The following is a 21,748-nucleotide window of genomic DNA, read 5'->3' on the forward strand; positions in this document are numbered from 1 at the left end:
GTGAAAGTAGTATCATCTAAGAATTTATAAAACAACTGTTTTGTTATAAATACCTAGACCTAATACTATATCCCCTCAAAACATACCTAAAATACCAATTTTCTCATATGCCGAAACACTCACACACTGAAATACGAGTATCTCAAACTGTCAATAATTGGATTTCCTTTCATAAGAAAGTGAAACCCCCCTTTGAGTTCTAGGCGAAGCTTTAAGTAAAACTAGAATCCTTGCTTCCCATGCATTTTCTCCCGTAGACGTCTTTTTGTAGATGTAACTAATGATCTAATAATCTAAGTTTCTAGTAAATAAATGTAGGATTACTAAAATTAAATGCTCCTAATTGTGATGTTGGTCAATATTATAATCATTCCATGTAGAATATAAAATAAAATGAAAGTAATTGCGTTTTTTGATCGGGTATTTCTTATTCCTGGTTTTTGTTGTTCAAACTACTTCGCTAATTGGGTTTTAATAAAAACTCCCGGGGCAATTGGAGAAAACCAACGAAAGGTTGAGTAAAATATGATATACATTGGTTTTGTTTATCATATTAAAGCGATTTGACCAAACAGCCCAGTTTGAACACCAAACGGAGATAGAAAAAGAATGAAGATGTTCAAGAAAGTTTTTGTTTGAATTTAGACACATTTGATATTGTGATCAAGACTTTTTAGACGCTCAAATCAATTTGCCTATTTAGTGCACTCTACATATGCAAATCTACTTTTATAGAGTATCGAGAAATTATACATCAAAGTTGTGGAACTGGAACCAAAGATAACAACCTTAGGTGCTAATCTCGAAGAATCAATAAGACTACAAAGCGACCACGATGAGACTCTTAGGAATATACAGGTAAGTTCTTTACCAACCAATGTACACAATATACACTTCTAATTTATTTTTCTAAATTTCAAATTTCTTGGCCAGAACCTGCCCGGTCCCATGGAAGAATTCGTTCACAAGGCTGACAAATTGCTGGCCAGCAAGCGCATCAGTTCGGATCTAGTCAATGCCATGGCCGATACTTTGAACATCATTTGGGCTGATATTTTACACCTGCTCCAAGATCGTCAAAATATTCTTCACATGTGCACCCAATTCCAGGACAAAATGGTTCAGTGCCGAAGACGAATGGACTCGTTGGAGGTTGCCTGCATCGATACCATGATACCCATTGAGGTGGCAGCTGTCCAAGAGTTTCTTAGTAAATTCAAACAGCTGCGCATCGATATGCTGACGGCCGTCATGGCAGCTCTTAAGGACGGCAATGAATTGTTGGCCCAATTGCAAGAACTGGAGAATCTGGAGACATTGGACACACGACCTGAGCACATTAAGCGTGATGCTGCCAGGGCAGTGCATCAGGTGCAACAATGGCTGGAGGCTTTGCATGACAGACGCAATACTTTGGAGATTGCCTGGCAGACTAGGAAAACACAACTGGAACAGTGTTTGGCCCTGGCCATGTTGGGACGAGAATTGATTGATGTGGAAGCGTTGCTGCAGCGTCAAAAGGATGAAATCTCCAGCCTCTTTAGTTTGGGAGAATGTGAACACACAGCGAATCTGGCCTTACAAAATTATCGCGAACACAAACAACATGCTGTGCAGGTGCGGGATCGAGCCCTCAAAATTACTCGAGCCAAAGAAAAACTGCAGGCCTCGGGCACCTTTACCGGAGATGAGGCTTGTGCTAGGGCCTATAATGTGTTGAGTGCTTGCTCGGAACATTTGGATTTAGTGGATCAGCGAGAACATTGGCTACAACAGTCAAGGGACTTTTTCGCCAAGGCCGACAATACTCTTAAAGTGTTGGAGAAACTGGAGGTGGAGTTGTCCAATGTTAAACTGCCTCCAAATTCCCAAGAAAGTTATGCCATGTATTCCAAGGTGGCTCGAGATGTGGCCAGATTCACGGAGGAGCCTTTGCGTTTGGGCTACAGCATTTTAGACGAAGTGGGTCGTACACAGCCCGAAACCCAAGGTATTAAGCGGGTGTTGGATGAGATTGAAAATCGTAAAGCCTATATAGAGGGCATTTGTGCCAACAGCAATGAGGAGCAGCGGCGTGTCAATGAAGCTCTTAAGGAATTTTTCGCCCAATACAATGATCTGCTGCAGTGGCTAATGTCCTCGGGTCAACAATATCTACAGCAAAATATACACATGGGCAGAACCTTGGAACAGAGTAAACAATTTTTGCTGCAGCACCATGAGCTCATGCAGGATTTAGAGGTGATTTAAATATCCTTCAAATATAACTCTTTATTCTAATATTTTTATTTTCGATTTTAACAGATAAAAGGTGAACTTATCAATCTACTGCTGGAATCTATCAAAACCCATTTGGAATCGTTGAGTGCCCAGCAGCGCTATGATGTTGACTCCAAGGCCGAATCGTTGCACAAGCATTGGATAGAATTGAAAGATTTGGTACTGAAACGTGTCGACTGTGTTTCGGTCCTTATCGAATTCTTTGAAAAGGCCAACGAATTTGGCAGCCAAATGGATAATCTGAAGCGTCAATTGGCCTTTACACCCAATGAACAGAAACTACCATTTTTGCAAGAGACTTGGACGAATATGCGTACAAATTTCGCAGAATTAAAGAATTTAGGTTCCAGATTCCAGAACTGGAGGGTAAGTATAACTTGTAACCCATGAAATGCACTATGCTTTCAAAATGATTGGAATTCTCAATATTTAGAAACAAAATTTGCTTCTGACTAAAGAGTATATGGCTTGGCTGACTGTTTATTTACATTTCCAGTTATTATTGCCTTTCTGTGCAATTGGTTTATGTTGACATTTCGCGTCAATTTTATGTTTTTGCTTGAAATGTTGAAAAATTAATTTTTTGGGTACTTTAATTAAAGCTTCAGTTTTAAATTTGCACAAAATTTGGATTTTGCTACTGCTTAAGGCTTATCTGCCATCCGTACTTTAAGATTTCTAGTCTATTCATACTGCAAAAAAAAAAACATTAAATTCTTATAAACTATTTATCTTTTTAAAAATATGAGTCAGTTCAAAAACAAGTAACAACTGGCTGTGGCGGTTCGAGCCACATCTTGCTTTTTATATTTTTACTGTAATTGTCCATTACAGAAAATTTATTCTGCAGAATAGATGCCCAAGCATCTCGATCTTCCGTGATTCTTCTATAATTTCTTACACCCAGTTTCGAGATGTCTCCCTCCACTTGTTCACTCCATTGAAGTTTTGGTTCTTCTTGTTGTAGTTGTAGCCACATGTCTATATGATATCAGTGAACACCACACAGAGAGGAGCTCAAAGTTCCAGCCTGTGTGGTGCTCAAAGTTATCTCGTGTCGGCTGGAAGTTTTGGTCGTAAACGTTGGATTTTGATTGAAAGCACCTTCAATGTCAAGAAATGCTGCCATTGTATATTCCATGACAGCGAGAGAACCCTCTATGTAGCCGACTAGGTCGTGAAGAGCTGTTTCACTGGGGCAAATCCACAAACTTACTTTTTGCATGCTGCTGCCGCGACAGGCGATCTCCAGGGATGTTTGCCCTAAGATATGTTTCTATCAACCTCTCAAGAGTCTTCAGCAATAAGAATGACAAATGACCCCATCCCACATCCTGATTTATGCAGAGTATATCTCCCTAAGCCAAGGAACCAGCCTATCAGACACAGCTTGTAATTCAACCGGTGATACATCATCAGGGCCTAGCGACTTAAAGGAGTCGAAACTTCTTATCGCCAAAAGGATTTTCGGCTCAGACACAATTTCCCTAATGACCTCCGGCGAATGGTTACCAGTGACAAAATTTTCTGGCGCCACGTTGTCCGTTGGAGAATTTCCCAGGAAATGCGTATCAACGAGTAGTTCCAGTGTTTTCTTACTAGACATTGTCCATACATTCTCTGAATTCTAAATATACCCCACCGTAATAGGTCGCGAGGACAGAATTTTACTTAGCCTAGAGGCCTCAGATGTATCCTCCACGGAGCAACAGAATTCTACCCAGGATTTGTTCTGAGCCTTTCTCAGCTTGCCCTAATATTTTCTTAGCTCATCCTTATAGATGTCCCAATCGTGAGGTGCTCTTGTGGCTTTCGCTCTGCTTAAGAGTTTTCTGCAGTCCTTCTTTAGACCAACCAGCTCTGGGGTCCACCATGGCGGCCGCTGTTTGCCTCTTAGCTTGGCATTTGTACATGCCGACCCAAACGAGCCATTCAGGGACTTCGTGATACGCTTGACCATTATGTTCCAATCCCAATCCGACTTTCTTCCGTTTAGCCGAGGGATTACTTCTGCAGTATTTTTGCCAAGGCTGAAACTAAAATAACGATGATCAGAGAAGCTGTAGTCATTCACAACACTTCCCAGTCGCATATTCTTGCGCTTATATCATCCGATACAAAGGTAGTATCCAGAACAGGCGTTCCCGGTAATAAAGATCAGTTTATCCCCGTTATTACAAATCACCAGATTGCAACTTATAATATATTCGATATGCAGCTCCCCCTCTTCGTTGACATTCGAACTTCCCCATATCTGGTTATGTGCATAAGCATCAATTCTTACAATGAGGCACTTCTTCCCTGCAGAAGCGGCTTCAACCAGCAACTTAAGGTTTGAAGGCGGCATCTCTGAATCGTGTGCCATATATAGGGAAGCCAGCCAGTAATGAAACTTTTTTATTTCGTGGCTGGCTACTACTGAAACTTCAGTGCTTAGCGACGGAAGAAGAATAATATTAAACTACTCTTTGTATGAATACAGGCTCGTGTCTCCCATTCCCCGTACCCTTGAGTAGTTTAAATTCCGATATTATTAGCCCACGAACCATTCCTCCACACTCCCATGGTTCCTGGATAAGAATCACGTCAAATCCCCCTGCCATCAGGAGGAGCTTTAGTGCCGCCGAAGCGTCCTTACAATGGTGGAGATTTATCTGTAGAAACCGGACCATAGTCAGGATTCAGAATTTCCCCCACTAAGCGTAAGCCTCGTTCCCTGATTCCGCCAGAAGTTCTTCCTCACAAAATTCGTTAGATCTTGTCATGATGAGCTTCCTTCCGTACGCATCCAGGGGCAGGTAATAAATTAGTGGAACCACTCTTCCTCCGGACACTGGACACTTGCCGTGTGGGCCATTCATCCTTAGATGCTTCGCTAGCTGTTGCTGTCGAAGAACTTTTAGAGTTCCGCCCTTCCCCGGTGGAGTACACCTTGAGCCCAGTCCAACCGGATGACCTACCAACACAGGGTCTGTCAGGTCCCGTTTCGATGTCGTCCCATCCTGTTCCGATAGTGACAGGACGCTAGCTGGTCCATATATTTTACGAAGAATTTTTCTCTCAAACACTCCAAGTATTGCCTCATCTGCTTTCGCAGGTACCCATTCATATAACAGCACGGGTAGTATCAGTGTCTTGTATAGTGTATTTTTTGTCTGACGAGAGGTGGCTTTGTTCCTCATCTGCTTGCTCAGTTCCAAAATAGCATCTGTTAGCCAATATTATCCTTCGTATTATTTCAAAACTGGTGTCTTTTGTTTCGGTTACGACGGTGCCGAGGAAAGTTAGTGACTAGCTCAAAATTGTTTCTTTATCTGTTCGGGTTTACAGGGCTTTGTGGGAGTTGATATAATCCACTCCAAATCCACTTTCGTTGATTCGCCTTCGGTACTTTCAAAGGCTGCCTTTGCTTCTTCCTGTGACCGGCCTATACTATCGATGTCGTCAAGGCAAAGGCAAGTAGCATATGTTCTCTCGTAAGTAGTGTGTCATTCCTTCTCTAGCAGCATATAAAAGAGATCTCACGATAGGTGTCTGCCTGTCTAAAAACCTCGTTTGGTATTGAACGATTCGGAGAAGTTCATCGGGTATGCGTTCTTCTAGCCAAATTGCGCAGACGAGCAAATGCATACGCCTTATCAGCGTGTCGCCTCCTGTCTTAAACAGTCTAGCCGGCAACCCATCGGCTCCTGCTGCCTCATTGTTTTTCAGCCGTGTTACTGCTTCATGGACCTCGTGGATTAGGTGGCACACATTCTTTACCTAGATCAATCATTGGTTCTGTGGTACACTTATTTTCTTATACTTTTTTCGCCACACTAAGGCTTGTGCGAACCTTTGCTACAACAAGGAATGATCCGAATCGATGTTTGCCGGACAATATCCATTGTTTAATGCTTTCTATCCAAATAATAGCATAGTAAAAACCCCTCGAGTTCTTAAATTTCAAAGCCCAGATCCCCCTTTTGGGCAGACTATTTTTTTTTATTCCATATATACTCTAAACCGATGCAAACAAATTTTTGCACATAACAAAATTTGTAGGCTCCACAGAAAATTTACTAAAAAGCGCCGATATGGAAACTATCTTTGTCCAAAATGAGTATTTTGGGGATTTTTGTAAAAAATTTGGGCAGAATTTATTTTTGGTTTTTTACGGATACCTTTATCTGTAAAATTCAAAAATGATTATTAAGATATCTGTATTGGCTAGGTTGCAAAAAATTACTTTGGCAGAAACAGTGAGGAAGTCAAGGAAGAGGGAAAATTAAAAATTTGCTGCTCGCCTGTCCTGCACCGGCTGGAAAAAGAGGTGACACTTTGTGTTTTTATTTCATTGAAGACTTGTTTGAATTGGCGCAAAATCGACGTCATTTAAAAAGGAGCTGGAACTAGGCATCAATACTACCTTAAGTTTGGTTAGATTGAAAAGAGAAGGCAGATATAAATCCGCCCGATGTCTCTATGGACACACACCTAAGTCAAAGTCACGTTCAGTTAGTTCTTGTACAACAGCCAATTAATCGGGATGCAATTTAAGGTCTTGATAGATAATTCAGCTAACAGTGGTCTCAGAAATTCACACAGCAGCTGCGTGTTTGCGAATGCACAAGGGAGAATGCACAACTGACTGCTTCACTCTTTCGATATTTTCCGCAGTTCTGATGGCCCATTTCTGGGTTTAGCGACACCTTCACACCCTCGAAATGAGTCAACCCATAACAGAATCGAGGAACTACCTCACAGACTCGTTCCTAGCCGTATGAGTCTGTGAGGTAGAATTTCAAATCGAGCACAGAAGGCACGTTGCGTAACAACCAGTGAACGACCGTTAGAAAAGCTCTCGACGGCGAAGGCCTGCTGCCCCTAGACTAGAGCATGATGACAACTAACTGGAGGAAAAAACAAACATGGGGACTTCCCCCTCCAGATGCATCCCTTTATTGCTTAACATAGTGCCCCTGGAGATTAAGGATGGATAAATTGCTGCTACCACTGCCGTGAGGATAGGAGACCCAAAAAATCAAATATCTCCGAAAACAGTGGTATACCTCAAGCAAAGTTTTTTGTGGGGATTTTTGAGCACTATACAGTAAAATTGCAAATCTTACCACAAGCCGAGAGGCGCCCGGACCACCTGATGCCTTAATGTTTTGGACATGATCTCCATAACACTTCAGTTTTATCAAATATCAAAGAGTTATCTCTATCCGTTCCTAAATGACATATTTTTATACCCACCACCATAGGATGGGGGTATACTAATATAGTCATTCCGTTTGTAACACCTCGAAATATTGATCTAGGACCCCATAAAGTATATATATATTCTTGATCGTCTCGACATTCTGAGTCGATCTAGCCATGTCCGTCCGTCTGTCGATATCACGTAAGGGGTCGACCGCGTAAAGCTATCCATATGAAATTTTGCACATATACTTCTAATTGATGTAGTTCGTTGGGGATTGCAAATGACCCAATTCGGTTCAGATTTGCATATAGCCTCCACATGAATCGATCCCTCGATTTGAATTCTTGAGCCCTTATAAGCTTTAATTTTCATCCGATTTGGCTAAAATTTGAAACAAAGACTTGAATTATGGTATCCAACATCCATGCCAAGTATGTTCCGATCGGTCTATAAACATATATAGCCCCATATAAACCGATCCCCGGATTTGACTTCCTGAGCCCTTATAAGCCTCAATGTTTATCCCATTTGACTGAAATTTGGAGCAAAGACTTGAGTTATAACTTTCAACATCCATGCCAAGTATGATTTGAATCGGTTTATAAACAGATTTAACCCCCATATAAACCGATCCCCCGATTTGACTTCTTGAGCCCCTAGAAACCTCAATTTTCATCCGATTTCGCTGAAATTTGGAACAAAGACTTGTGTTATTACTTTCAACATCCATGCCAAGTATGATCAAAATCTCTCTATAAAGAGATATAGCCCCCATATAAACCGACCCCAGGATTTGACTTCTTCAGCCCTTAGAAGGCTAAATCTTCACCTGATTTTGCTGAATTTTGCCCAAACCCGATCTTACGACTTACAACATCAGTTCCAAGTTTTATCTGAATCGGTAAATATGGTGATATAGGCCTCCCTAAGTTCCGACATACCGATATGACTTCTTGAGACCAAAATAATTGAAATATAAACTCAGTTAATAAGGGTAAATTTTTAACGCAATCCATGGTGATGGGTACCCAAGATTCGACCCGGCCGAACTTATCACGCTTTTACTTGTTATAGTTTTTTTCGGTTCTAACCCACTGTGCGTCGTTGGATAGGTTTTGACAGCTCACTGTCTGGTCGGAATACAAGTTGATAGGCTGAAAGATGTAAGTAACGACTTCTGCAGGAGCTGCAAGAACGTCGAGGAAACAATAAAACATTCGCAGTTCGCCTGCCATGCACCGGCGAGAGGAACGTCCACTTTTGGTTTTTATTGCATTGAGGACTTATCTGAATTAGCGGATTTGAACATAAGCAAGTTATTAGGCTGTTGGAAAGCAAGCTGAGGGGTTTAACAGTAGGAACTTGAAAGATCTTCCTTCTATAGTTCCTGTTGTATCACAAAGGACTAAAATATCCAGTGAGTCCGATTGCAGACAGACATTTGCGGCCCCTGCACGGTCTTTGTTGTTGTCAGAGAATTATTCTTGGTCTTTAAACATTCTCAGATGACAAATTTCCCTGGAACAAAGAGGTTACCAACCCTAAGGTAAAAAACCAGAAAAACTGATGATTCATATCTTGCCTTTGCTCATTTTATCTTGCCTTCTCGGCATAATTTATTTACCAACCTAATTTTTTCAACACTTTAATTAGAAAATTTGAATCTCTAATGATTCATTATAAACAGTGGTCAATATAAAATGCCATTCAGCCATTCTTCGACCTACAGTGATCTCGTATTTCGAATGTCTTCCGGGTGTTTTGCGAAAGGGGCATAGGCGTTTACTCATGTGCGTGAGGTAATTTCGAAACACATTTTTCAAATTCACTGGAGCCACACAAAATGTGTTACTTTGTCTGAATGAATTCCATTACTTGGGCGTTTACCTTTAGTTGCTCTCGCTTCCGGGCTATTAAGGATGGTGTATAAAATAAAATGAACCTTTTGGTATATTCATTTTACAATAATCGTTTCTTTTATTAACGAGAGTAGGGTGGTGTATTTTTATGGAAATCCTTGTTGCTACTTTAGGGCCATATGTTATTGACCATATGTGAAGCGAGAACCAATAAATTTAAAAATATCTGCAAGAAAATATACCATTGTTTCTTTTCGCAAATGCAAATAAGAAATCTCTTCGGTAGCTAACATGTGTTGAAAATTTGGAGCGATTCATTCTGGTTTTCTGTAGAATAGCATGTAAAAAGCTGCATGAAAAAAAAAAAAAAAAACAAATAAAAACGTGTTAAGTTCGGCCGTGCCGTACTTTGGATACCCACCACCATGGTTGTGTTAACCATTCTCTTTGATAACAACTCCACTACCATAATCATAGTAACATGCAAATAGGAGCTAGTCTGGAACATATTTGATTCAGATCCCGAGAAATCTTATACAAGTCATAGTTTCAGCGAAATCGGGCAACAAATCCGCCTTTTATGAAATTAAAACCCTAGATTGGAAGATCGGTCTATATGATAGCTATATCTAAATATAGTTTGATCTGGACCATATGACGGTCGGATGACTGTAGGCTTAATACAAGTCACTGTGTCAAATTCCAGTGAAATTGGGTAATAAATGCAGCTTTTATGGGTTTAAGACTCTTAATCGCTAGATCGGCCTGTATGGCAGATATTTCTGAATAAAGACCGATCTGTACCATATATGAGTCGTATATTGGGAGGCTTTAATCAACTCACAATTTAAAATTTCCGCTATAACGCAGCTATAACTATATATAGTCCAATCTGAACCATATTTGAGTCGAATATCGAGGCTTAAAAGAACTCACAGTTTCTAATTTCATCGAAATCGGTTAATAAATGCGTCTGTAACGGGCTTAAGGCTCTAAACCGACATATCGGTCTATATGGCAGCTATATGTAAATATGGTCCGATATGAGCCAAATTCGGTTTGAAAATCGGGGCCCCTGGTACAACTCCTTGTTTCAAATTTTAGCAAAATCGGACAAAAAATGCGCCCGTTATAGTCTTAAGACCCCAAATTGCCAGATCGGTCTACCTGACAGCTATATCCAAATATAGTCCGATTTTGTCTATTCAAGAACATAACCTGCGTATAGAAGAAATACGAGTCTGTGCAAAATTACAACTCAATATCTCAATTTTTAAAGACTGTAGCGTGATAACAACTGACGGAAAGACGGACTGACACACGGACATCGTGAAATCACCATAGAATTTTACGACTATCAGAAATATATATATTTTGTAAGGTCTGAAATAGATATTTCGAAGTGTTGCAAATGGAATGACTAAAAGAATATACTCCCATCCTATGGTGGTGACTACCAAAACAAACAAACAAGAAAAGCGTACTAAGTTAGGCCGGGCCGAAATTTGGATACCCAACTGAGTTTGTATTTGAATTGTTATACCCATTACCATAGGATGGGGGTATACTAATCTAGTCATTCCTTTTATAACACCTGGAAATATTGATCTAGGACCCCATAAAGTATATATATATTCTTGATCGTCTTGACTTTCTAAGTTGAACAAGCCATGTCCGTTCGTCTGTTGAAATCACTATAGCGGTCGAATGCGTAAAGTTAGCTGCATGAAATTTTACATAGATACTTAATTTTGACGTAGGTCGTCGGGGATTGAAAATAAGCCATATCGGTTCAGATTTGGATATAGCTCCCATAAAAACCGATCTGCCAATTTGAAGCCGCCAATTTTGTCCGATTTGGTTGAAATTTTGCACATAGTGTTCTGTTCCTGTTCTTAAAACTGTGCCAAGTATGGTCTAAATCGGTCTACAACCTTATATAGCACCCATATAAACCCATCTCCCGATTTGACTTTTTGAGCCACTGGAAAATTGACAAGTTTGAGCCCCTGGAATCCGCAATTTTAGACCGATTTGGCTGAAATTTTGCACGTAGTGTTTTGTTATGACTCTCAACAATTGCGTCAAGTACAGTCCAAATCGGTCAAGAACTTGAGATAATTCCCATATAAACCCATTTCACGATTTGACTTTTTGAGCCACTGGAAAATTGACAATTTTGAGCCCCTGGAATCAGCCATATTAGCTCGATTTGGCTGAAATTTTGCTCGAAGTGTTCTGTTATGACTCTCAACAACTGCGTCAAGTACAGTCCAAATCGGTCAAGAACATGATATAGCTTCCATATAAACCGATCTCCCGATTTGACTTCTTGAGCCTCTGGAAGCCTCAATTTTCATCCGATATGGCTGAAATATTGGACATGGTGTTCAGCTATGACTCCCAACTACTGTGCCAAGTACGGTCTAAATCGGTGTATAACCTGATATAGCTCCCTCTAAATCGATCTCCCGATTTGAATTCGTGAGCCTCTGGAAGCCATTTTGAAATTTTGCACATAGTGTTCCGTTGACTTCCAACTACTACGTCAAGTACGCTCCAAATTGGTCTATTACCAGATATAGCTGTCATATTTTAGCATAATCCATGGTGGTGGGTTCCCCAGATTCGGCCCGGCCGAACTTAGAACATTTTTACTTGTTTTTGTCTCAGAAAGTCATATCGATAGGGTTTTGGGCTGAATTTCAGCCAAATCATGTGAAAATTGAGGCTTCTGAGGGCTCAAGAATTCAAATCCGGGGATCGGTTTATATGGAGGCTATATCTATTTAAAGACAAATTCGTATCATACTTGGCATGGATGTTGAAAGTCCCAGCTCAAGTCTTTGTTTCAAATTTCAGCCAAATCGGATGAAAATTCAGGCTTTTAAAAAGTCATATCCGGGGATCGGTTTTTATGGGGCTGTATCCAAATCTGAACCGATATGGCCCATTTGCAATCCCCAACGACTTACATCAATAAGGAGTATCTATGCAAAATTTCAAGCGGTTAGCTTTAGCAGGCGGAAGGACGGACGGACATTGCTACAATAGATAGACTCAGAATATGGAGAACATCCAGAATATATAAACTTTATGGAGTCGGAGATCAATATTTCGAGGTGTTACAAACGGAATGACTAAATTAGTATATCCCTATCCTATGGTGGTGGGTATAAAAATTATTTTGAATTGATAGTTTTATGAATTTTGTGATTCGAAATTGATCTACGAACTGGTTTTTCTAAACCTAAACTAATTAATTCGACTAATTTTTTCTTAATGTTTAATGGACAGAAAAAACTGCATGGGCTCATCATGATAAAGTCTTTCGAACTAAGTCTCAAGCGGAGTTTGCTGTGTTATAAGTTTACATTGCGCATTCAAAACAAGGGTGTTAATAGGCTTCTGAACGAGATTTGAAATATAGGCACGCATAGAGCATGTTATATCTAAATATCAAGGCCATAAATCATAATGAGCCACAAAACTCTATTTTATCAGATAAATAAAAAAGCTTTCTTTGTTGTGGAAATAAATTTCACTTTTGTTTGCTTTTATTACAAAAATATGGTATCTTAATGCAAAAATATAAGAAAACCATGGCGAAACTCCTCTCAATGAAATAGAAACCCTAATACAGAGTAAATGAAAAGTTCGAGTAACACACATCGCAACAACCATTGACGGCATATGTTGATGCTTTTCGTTTTGGGGCTTCTCTTTAAATCCCAACAAATCTAAAAATAGCTACAAAATTTAAAACTCTTTTTTTTTATTTCTTAGTTAGCACTAAACCATTGCCTCAATGTTTTGGCGTGTTAGCATAAATATTTTTAAACTCCACAAAAATCTCTGCTAAAGTAAAACCAAAAGTTCGAAGGAAATACAAGCAGAACCATGGCGAAGAAATGCATGTTCCCCATTTTTCCAACTCTCTGTTTCTGTGGCATAAACAAACAGAAGGCGGAAAATTAAAGAAGCAATAAACGAACGCCAAGCTGCCGAATATAGGCCTTTATTTATTGCAATCGCATCGCATGCAATTGAAAAGTTTCATAAAACGACGAATTCGATTCACTCTACATTGCAAAAGTCAACTGGCTTATTGACCCGTAGAGCAGGAATGAAAGAAATATCGATATATCAAATTAGTTATAAACAGTATAACGATAAATATTTTTGTCTTTATTGTAACGTTTAATGTCCCAATGATGTGAAATCATTTCATTCATATTGGTGGGAGGCTTGAATTTGATTGTTTGTCCCTTTTTTGTCCTAGTCCTGTCTATTCTACAACGCTTTGGGATACAATCCTGTGGCGCGGCTATCAGAACAGTTGATTTTTTTTAACTGTTTAGCCATTTTGTTAAAAGATAAGACAGTAGAAGGCGATTTTTGAATTCGATTACGTTTCTCAAAGATCTAAGGGCGGTCCGGCTGAATGAGAAGACATAAGTGCCAACCCTCATTATGATACTTTATCTTGGACGAGAGACTCTACACAGTCTAACAAACAGGGAACGATCAACGACTTTCTCAAGATTCGGAAGACAAAGATAGGCAAAGATCCATGTATTAAGGGAGCCGACGATGAGACCATCAATTAGTCCCAAGAAGCCCATTTACTGAAGGACAATGATTGAGGTCATCCAGATAAACCTCCACTGGAGCGAGATATCTACTCCGCTCTGATGGAGAAAATCAGCAAGGGCAAGATGCATATGGCCTTAATTCAGAAGCCATGGACGACCGGGAATAAATTACTGGACTGAACCATATGAGCTACTGAGGATCTGCGTTATCGTCATATAAATTTAAATTACATATTTCCCCAGATGTAAACTCTCACCACATTTCATGGGGTAGTACCAATTATTATTAGCACGGCTAGCGCCGAATCCGTTAAGTTTCCGGAATAAGTTGAAACCCAACTAGACAAAACTCGGAAGGCTACTCAAAAGAAGATTTGGACAAGATAATTTAGATTGTCCAACCATAGAAGACAATGAGGACAATTTCAATGAGAACAGGTCAATCGTGTTAATGATGCCGCCATGATGAAAAAGTTTCTCTCAAACACCCATGTCCAAAGTGAAACGTTAGAAGACGACATGAGAGTGAAAGCAAAAACAACGGAGGACATGTTGAGGCTTTTGATAAAAACGCATTCTTCACTGAATACAATGGAATTCACGGAGACACCGGGACCTCGGAATAATGAGGCTGATCGAAAGCTTATCATATTTCGAGAGCTTATTATATTTCGGGATTGGACAACCCTTGTGTTGCAATCTGCCAATTGACAGCTCAATCGTTAAGCTTGGCATTTATGAGGTTACACGGACTCAAAACGTTTTGACATACGAGCGCTATTTGTGCTGTTTACAATAACTTAAAAGATTCATCTCGCCCAAAAAAATGGAATTAGATCGCGATTATTTTTTACAACTTTCGACGAGGAGTAACATCGATGAACTTAATTCAATTTATGGCGATGAAGCTCCATCAAGAACCAGTGTTTATCGATGGCATGGTGAATCCAACCAAGCTCGAAGTTCACTCCAAGACGAATTTAGTGAAATTCGTCCAAAAGCAGTTGTTATTCCAAAAACCATTGATGGTATACGCCAACTGATATTGCAAGATAGTCATGTGACCTATCGTGAGATTGAGACAACTTTAGGCATTAGTGGGACCAGCATACATTCAATATTGCATGAGCATTTGACCGATAAAAAATTTTGTTCGCGTTGGATCCCACACAATTTGTCTATAGCTCAATAAAAGGCTCCTGTCGATTGGTCGAAAGATAGGCTCCAAAAATACGAAACAACTTCATTTTTGGGCACTCAAAACATCGACTTGATGAGACATCCGCCGTATAGTCCTGACTTACCACCGAATGACTTCTTTTCATCCCCGTATGTAACCTAACGACACCTAAAGAAGCGGTTCATGCGTTCAGAATGCGTGTTTCGGAGAGTGTTTCGAAAAGTGCTTCGATAATTGGTTCAAACACATTCAAAAGATTATAGATCTTAATGGCGAATATTTTTAAAAACAATAAAGAGATTTTCGATGATAATTATTTGTTTTTGTGTTCTCTAATCCCGAAATATAAAACGCAACCCTTGTATATTTAAACTGCATGCCTATGTTAATGGAAAACCGGTGAAGGGTGCCCTGCACGAGGTTGTGCATAAAATAGATGAATGCTTCGATGCCAAGATGTACACATTCGCAATATGCATTGACATAGAGAGGGCTTTTAAAGATGTGCCGACCAACACACTAATCCAATTTTTAGACCAGTACCGAGTGAACCGGGTCCTAAGAGACTGGATAAACCGTATGCTAAGGAACAGGTGGATAAATTGTGCGTCCCATGACATAAATAAAAGGGTGAAAGTGGTACAGGGCACGCCACAGGGGGGCATTTTATAGCCAATCCTATGGGTGACCACTATTTGAACCCATTTGCTATGCAGACGATGTTATAATACTTCTAAGGGATAAAGATCTGAATCTGATATGTAGAACGGTCAAAAAGGTCTTCTTGGGTCTCAATAAGAACCCAGAGAAGACGGAAATCTGCCTGTTCATGAGTAAGACAAAGGTTGTCGTTGTATCAGTGTGTTATACACTGAGGCGGAAGCCCTAGCCGATGAATGGCTCCATCGGGTCAATCCGGTACGTACAACTGGTTGCCGGGATTGAGGAAGACGAAGATGGGCCAATTGGCGCACCACGTTACCTCAAAAGAACGATTTCAATATCTGATAAAGTTAAATACTTAGGATTGTAATTCCAATCGTCATATCTTCTCAGACAGCCATTTAATCCCTGGCGAACGTATTTCTGAACACAAAAACCGCCCTCGACAGGCGCAAATCTCTCCAAGAGAAGGCTGAACAATTTAAAATTCACCTGTTCTAGGAACTACCTTACACACTCCAGGGACACTGGAATCTGTGGGTATGCCTCGAACGACATGTAAGCAAAGTTTCAGGACCAGGCCCGAAGGATAAATGGTCACAAAAAGGGGTTTGTGAGCATTCGAAGACTATGTGGCTTAATCTAGACTTGAAGAGGTCTACCGCTTTGCTGTCACTGGCTAGAGCAGACGTCCCGGTCATTGTGTCCGACATGACAGGTCACTGTCTAATCGGAAATCATGCTAACATACTGAAGGTTTCCAGCAACGACTTTTGCAGAAGCTGTGAGGACATTGAAGAAAAAGAGACTATACAACATCTTCTGTGTGTGGGTCAGAAGGAGTTCCACTTTAGGTTCTCATTTCTTTGAGAACCTGTCTGATTTAGCGGATGGGAACATTCGCAAGTTATTTGGCTTTTTAAAGCGATCTGGACGAAAACGTGTGAGTCTGATGGCAGTCTGTCACTTAAACCTTACCCAACCTGCCCTAAATACTAAAGAGTGATCTTGGACAGGAAACTGAATTAGAAGTGTCGCATTCAAGAAAAATACCAAGAAAACTCGCAGATGTTGGACACAATTTAGACGGGCCGTAGGATGGAAATTTTGCCTGAATTCGAGCATAATCTACTGGCTCTAAGGATGATTAGACTTATACTTACTTACGCCTCAGTAGTTTGGTGTTTTGCGATGGAGAAAAAGTGCAACTTAAGGATAATACAATAGGTTCAGAGAACATGTTGTCTTGGCATTGGCGGAGCGACGGAAACCACGCACTGAAGCACTGGACACTATTCTAGATATCCGATCCATAAACATACAGATAAACCCATTGCGGCTATGGGACTTAGGGCGAGAGGAGAATGGATATAGAATAGGTCATACCATTGCGGTATAATCAAGTCGACGGTAGGAAACTTGGAAAGTATGGAAAAGGTTTCCGATCGGAAATCTGTGACGACACTTGAGGTTGACAGAGAGAGAGAGAGATACTGCTGCCAGTGGCACAGTCTTGGATTGACGGTACTTTGATATTCCGTCCCATCTGGAAGATGAGGCAGTGTGTAGTAAATTGGCGATGGGCAAAACCTGGAAGGAAGGCACACTACTGCAAGCGGCACGGACGGAACCCTAGTATTGCCATCTGGAAGATCATGATACACGGATGGGTAAAAGCTAGATAGCAGAGTGAGTCTGGGGGTCTATATTGAGAACCCAGGGATTGAGATATGTTTTAGACTGCCTGACCACAATAGGTCCTGCAGGCGGAGATCCGGGCGATCATGGAATGCGTGAAATGGTGTGGTGCTACCGCGAGGACGTCGAGTGTTAACATCTTTACCGACAGTAAAATTGCCATAAGGGCAATAACAACCAGGACGGTAAAGTCACAAACAGTCTTGCAGTGTAAGAAGGAGATTTACGCCATCTATGAGGATGGCAAAATCCGCATCGTTTGGGTGCCGGGCTATAACGGAGTAAGGGGAAATTAAAGGGCAGATGATTTGGCGGTGAAGGCCAGAGGACTGCCGTCAATAAACTTGGTTAACCCGATGCCTTTCGGGTCGACGCAGACCGAGTTAAGGGAGTAGGCGACGAATGCGCATGCAACATTGTGGAACTGCGAAACGGTTTGTAAGGATTTTGTAAGTAGCACGGAATTTCTAACTTAAAATTTTCTTTTTAGAGGCTACTTTATAGTTTTTAGAGGGCACAACAAGCCGATTACTAGATTAGGTGTATGTCCATAGTGGCATGGGTCGGATTAATATCAACAGAACCTCTTTTCAACCTAACCTAACCTAACCTAAATTGGCGATCAGGCCAATAACAACCAGGACGGTAAGGTCACGAACAGTATTGGAGTGTAAGAAAGAGATTAACGCCCTCTTTGGATGGCACGATCCGTATCGTCCGGGTGCCGAGCCATAGCGGAGTAAGAGAGAGTGAAAGAGCAGGCGATGAAGGTCTTTGGACTGCTGTCAATAAACTTGGTTAAACCGAAGCCTTTCGGGTCGACGCAGTCCGAGTTAAGGGCGTGGGTGTAACACTGTGGATCGTGCAAAATAGTCGGTAGGGCAACGAAAATCCTATTGGGAGTATAAGATCGTGAGAAAACGAGGATATTACTGAAAGGAGGTAAGAAGGTATAGCATGTGAGAAAGATATGACAAGTTTGACCATTTCCTGTCAATGTTCGGCTTCTGCGCCTAACTGACACCGACACTAAGGTGGGGATACAGCATTTAGAGCGCACAACAGGCCGATAACTGGCTAGATACATACCCATAGTGGCATGGGGCCGCACCATTTTTTCAACCTAAATGGCTCTCGTCAGCTGTTTTTTAACGGGAAAACAAACTAGATTTCATGATTAGTTTAAACGTGGTTTAAGCGTTTGTCATTATGTTCTTAAAATTATTTCGGCTGCTGGATGAATGAATTGCAGCCGAGAGGCCCCATTTTCGTGCCAAAAAAGTCTATTAATTGTGTATATAATAAGACATGGCAAATCAATGGAGCATAAGTCAAGTGACATCTGTCAGAAAGAGTTATATTGAGAAAACTGTGGTCAGATTGAGAACCTCGTGTCAAAATTCACCCTAGGCGACACGTAGCTCGCCACATTCTTTTATATCCGAACTTTCCAATATCTGGCGGTGTGCATTGGTGTTACTTTCTACAATGAGCTTATTTTTCTCTACAGAAATGGCTATTTATATGGAATTGTGGATGACACCATTGAAATACCGTACAACCAATGTACCGGATGGAAGCTTTTTGTCAAAATTTTAAGGATATGCATTAAAAATATTCTTTACCAGACCGTCCTTGTCTTCAAATCTTTTATACTAACCATCGTAGGATAGAAATATCAATCCGACCCTAAAAAGTATATACATTTCGGATCGTCGTAAAATTCTAAGACGATATAGCGATGTCCGTGTGTCTGTCCGTCCGTCTGTTGTTTTTACTCTACAGCCTTTAAAAATTAAGATATTGTGCTGAAATTTGGCAATGATAGTCTTTATGATGCACGCTAGTTAGGTTCTTGAACGGGCCAAATCGGACCATATAAAAATGTTGTTTAAATGTTTTATTTTTTATCCGATTTTGCAGTGTGTAGCGTAAGGCTTCCCGACATATGACCCAAATATAGTTTAGATCGGACTATATTAAGATATTGCTGCCATATAGACCGATCTCCCGATTAAGGGCCTGAATTTAAGCCTTCCGACATCTGACCTAAACATGGTTCAGATCGGACTATATTTAGATATAGTTGCCATATAGACCGATCTGCCGATTAAGGATCTGCAGCCCATAAAAGCTTTATTTATTACCCGATTTCGCTGAAATTTGAAACAGTGAGTTGGTTTGAGCTTCTCAACATAGGACCTAAATATGGTTGAGGTCGGACTATAATTAGATATAGCTGCCATATAAACCGATCTTCCGATAAAGGATCTGAGGCCCATAAAAGATTTATTCTTTATCCGATTTTGGTGAAATTTGAAACAGTGGGTAGTTTTAGGTCTCCCGACATCCGTTCCAGCTATATCTAAATATAGTCCGATCCAAACCATATTTAGATATAGCTGCCATACAGATCGATCTCCTGATTAAGAGCATGAAGTCCATAAAAGCTTTATTTTTCATCCAATTTCGCTGAAATTCGAAACAGTAAGTAGTTGTAGGCCACCCGCCATCTAACCCACTTATGGTAAAGATCGGACTGCATTCAGATATAGCTGTCATATAGAACGATCTGCCAATAATTGGTCTGAAGCCCATAAAATCTTTATTTATTACCCGATTTTGTTGAAATTTGAAATACAAAATTCAACAGTGACTTATATATATAAGACCATTCAATTTCCGTGCCGAATTTGGGTGCATAAGTTATCCAATTTTCACCGGATAGTGACGAAAGGGGGTTTACATATATACCCGAGGTGGTGGGTATCCAAAGTTCGATCCGGCCGAACTTAATGCCTTTTACTTGTTTTTATTTTTTTTGGAATATTTTAAAAGGCCATAATAATAACTATATTTATATCAGTCTAGCCTTTAATGTAATCATTGCAAGACTATAAACACTACATTTAGGAAGGAGCAGCAAATCCGCAAATCTTAAATACAGTTTTATTTCGTCTCCCCACTTCACTTTCTGTTCATGAGTCAATTAAGGCAAATTTGCGAAAAATATACACTTAAAATCCATGAAGTAAAAATTATATCATTATCGTTCTTATCATCGCATCTCTTTTAGTTTTATTTATATGAAATAGTGCTATTAAATACAAGCAAATAAACTAACTATATTTTTATGTTTGTGAATAAGTGAAAACACTTTGTTTATTTGTTTACAAAAACAAAAAGCAAAATCAACATTCACTCACCCATCCTTTGTAGGGTGTCAATGGGGTGATTTTGTTTTGATTTTCTGTTTGGATTTTCTCAGTATTTTGCACACTAAAAAACCCATGTTCTTCAGTTGTTTTATTGGAAAAAGTTTATGCTTTTAACGCAACAAAAAAGAAAAAAAAAGAAAACTCACAAACCAAATAGAAAAGCAAAACACAAACGCTCATATTCAATGTATTATACTCAGCCGTGTTTTTGTTCATCCTCCGATCTTTTGTTGGGGTCTCTCCATCTATTTCTGTCGCCTGCTTTGCCAACCAAGTAACCAGCCAGCCAGCTAGCTAAACCGCCAAATAGCCGGCCATCCTCTTTATTCGACTGCGTACTCGCATCCCATAAACATCTCTACTAACGCATTGACGGATTTTCAATAATTTTTAAAAATTTTCTTTTTCTGTGTTTCTTTCTCTGTTTTTTTTGACGCCGCTTTTTTGCTGCTGGTGTTTTTGGAATAGATATTGGATCCGTATCTCGATACAAAACCATCTGTGAATGCTGTCGAAGATATCCTCAATGGTTTCAGTAAGCAACAGTTCGATGTAACAACAAGTTTTGAAAATTGGACAACGCATATAACGGAAAAGCGTGAAGTTGAAACTATTCTGGAGACGATCATGAGTCAAAATGAAGAGGTGAGTTCAATCAGGAATGACAAACCAAATAAAGTTTTAAGCAATCTCCAAACAGTGAACGAAGAGAACTCTGGCCATAAGGCAAGTGTATTATATTGCCCAGTGAATATAGCCAAGTTTCTTTTTAAATACTGTGAAAATGTATTAACTTGGTCCCTCAATTTTTTGCCTTGTACTGCGTGGGTCTTCATGGGAAATTGCGAAATGTGAAATGTTTTTCATTATTATTTATGATATACTAGAAACAGAAATTATTAGCACTTGTTGTGTTTTTTCTCGTGAATCTATTATCGATTTGACATCATCAGTGGCGTTACGGCTGCAAGCAAAGAAAAACCAATTAACAAACAAAAAAAAAAAAACATACTCTAATGAATTGCCAGAAAAAATGTCTGTCGTCTTCTCTATTTGCGAAGTGT

The 21,748-nt window shown here is 40.0% G+C and overlaps 1 protein-coding gene across 4 annotated transcripts in view; it reads left to right on the forward strand.

Moving 5' to 3' along the window:
- LOC106081529 (uncharacterized) overlaps positions 1 to 21,748 on the forward strand; it is a 500,989-nt gene that overhangs the window by 341,840 nt on the left and 137,401 nt on the right. For all 4 annotated transcript variants that reach the window (XM_059370920.1, XM_059370925.1, XM_059370921.1 and 1 more), the window contains exons 10-13: positions 736 to 858; positions 934 to 2,241; positions 2,305 to 2,646; positions 21,153 to 21,329. In XM_059370920.1, coding sequence (XP_059226903.1) covers positions 736 to 858; positions 934 to 2,241; positions 2,305 to 2,646; positions 21,153 to 21,329 — 1,950 coding nt within the window. The remainder of the gene's footprint in view (positions 1 to 735; positions 859 to 933; positions 2,242 to 2,304; positions 2,647 to 21,152; positions 21,330 to 21,748) is intronic.

The sequence above is a fragment of the Stomoxys calcitrans genome, chromosome 1, assembly GCF_963082655.1.
Source record: "Stomoxys calcitrans chromosome 1, idStoCalc2.1, whole genome shotgun sequence".
Taxonomy (NCBI): domain Eukaryota; kingdom Metazoa; phylum Arthropoda; class Insecta; order Diptera; family Muscidae; genus Stomoxys; species Stomoxys calcitrans.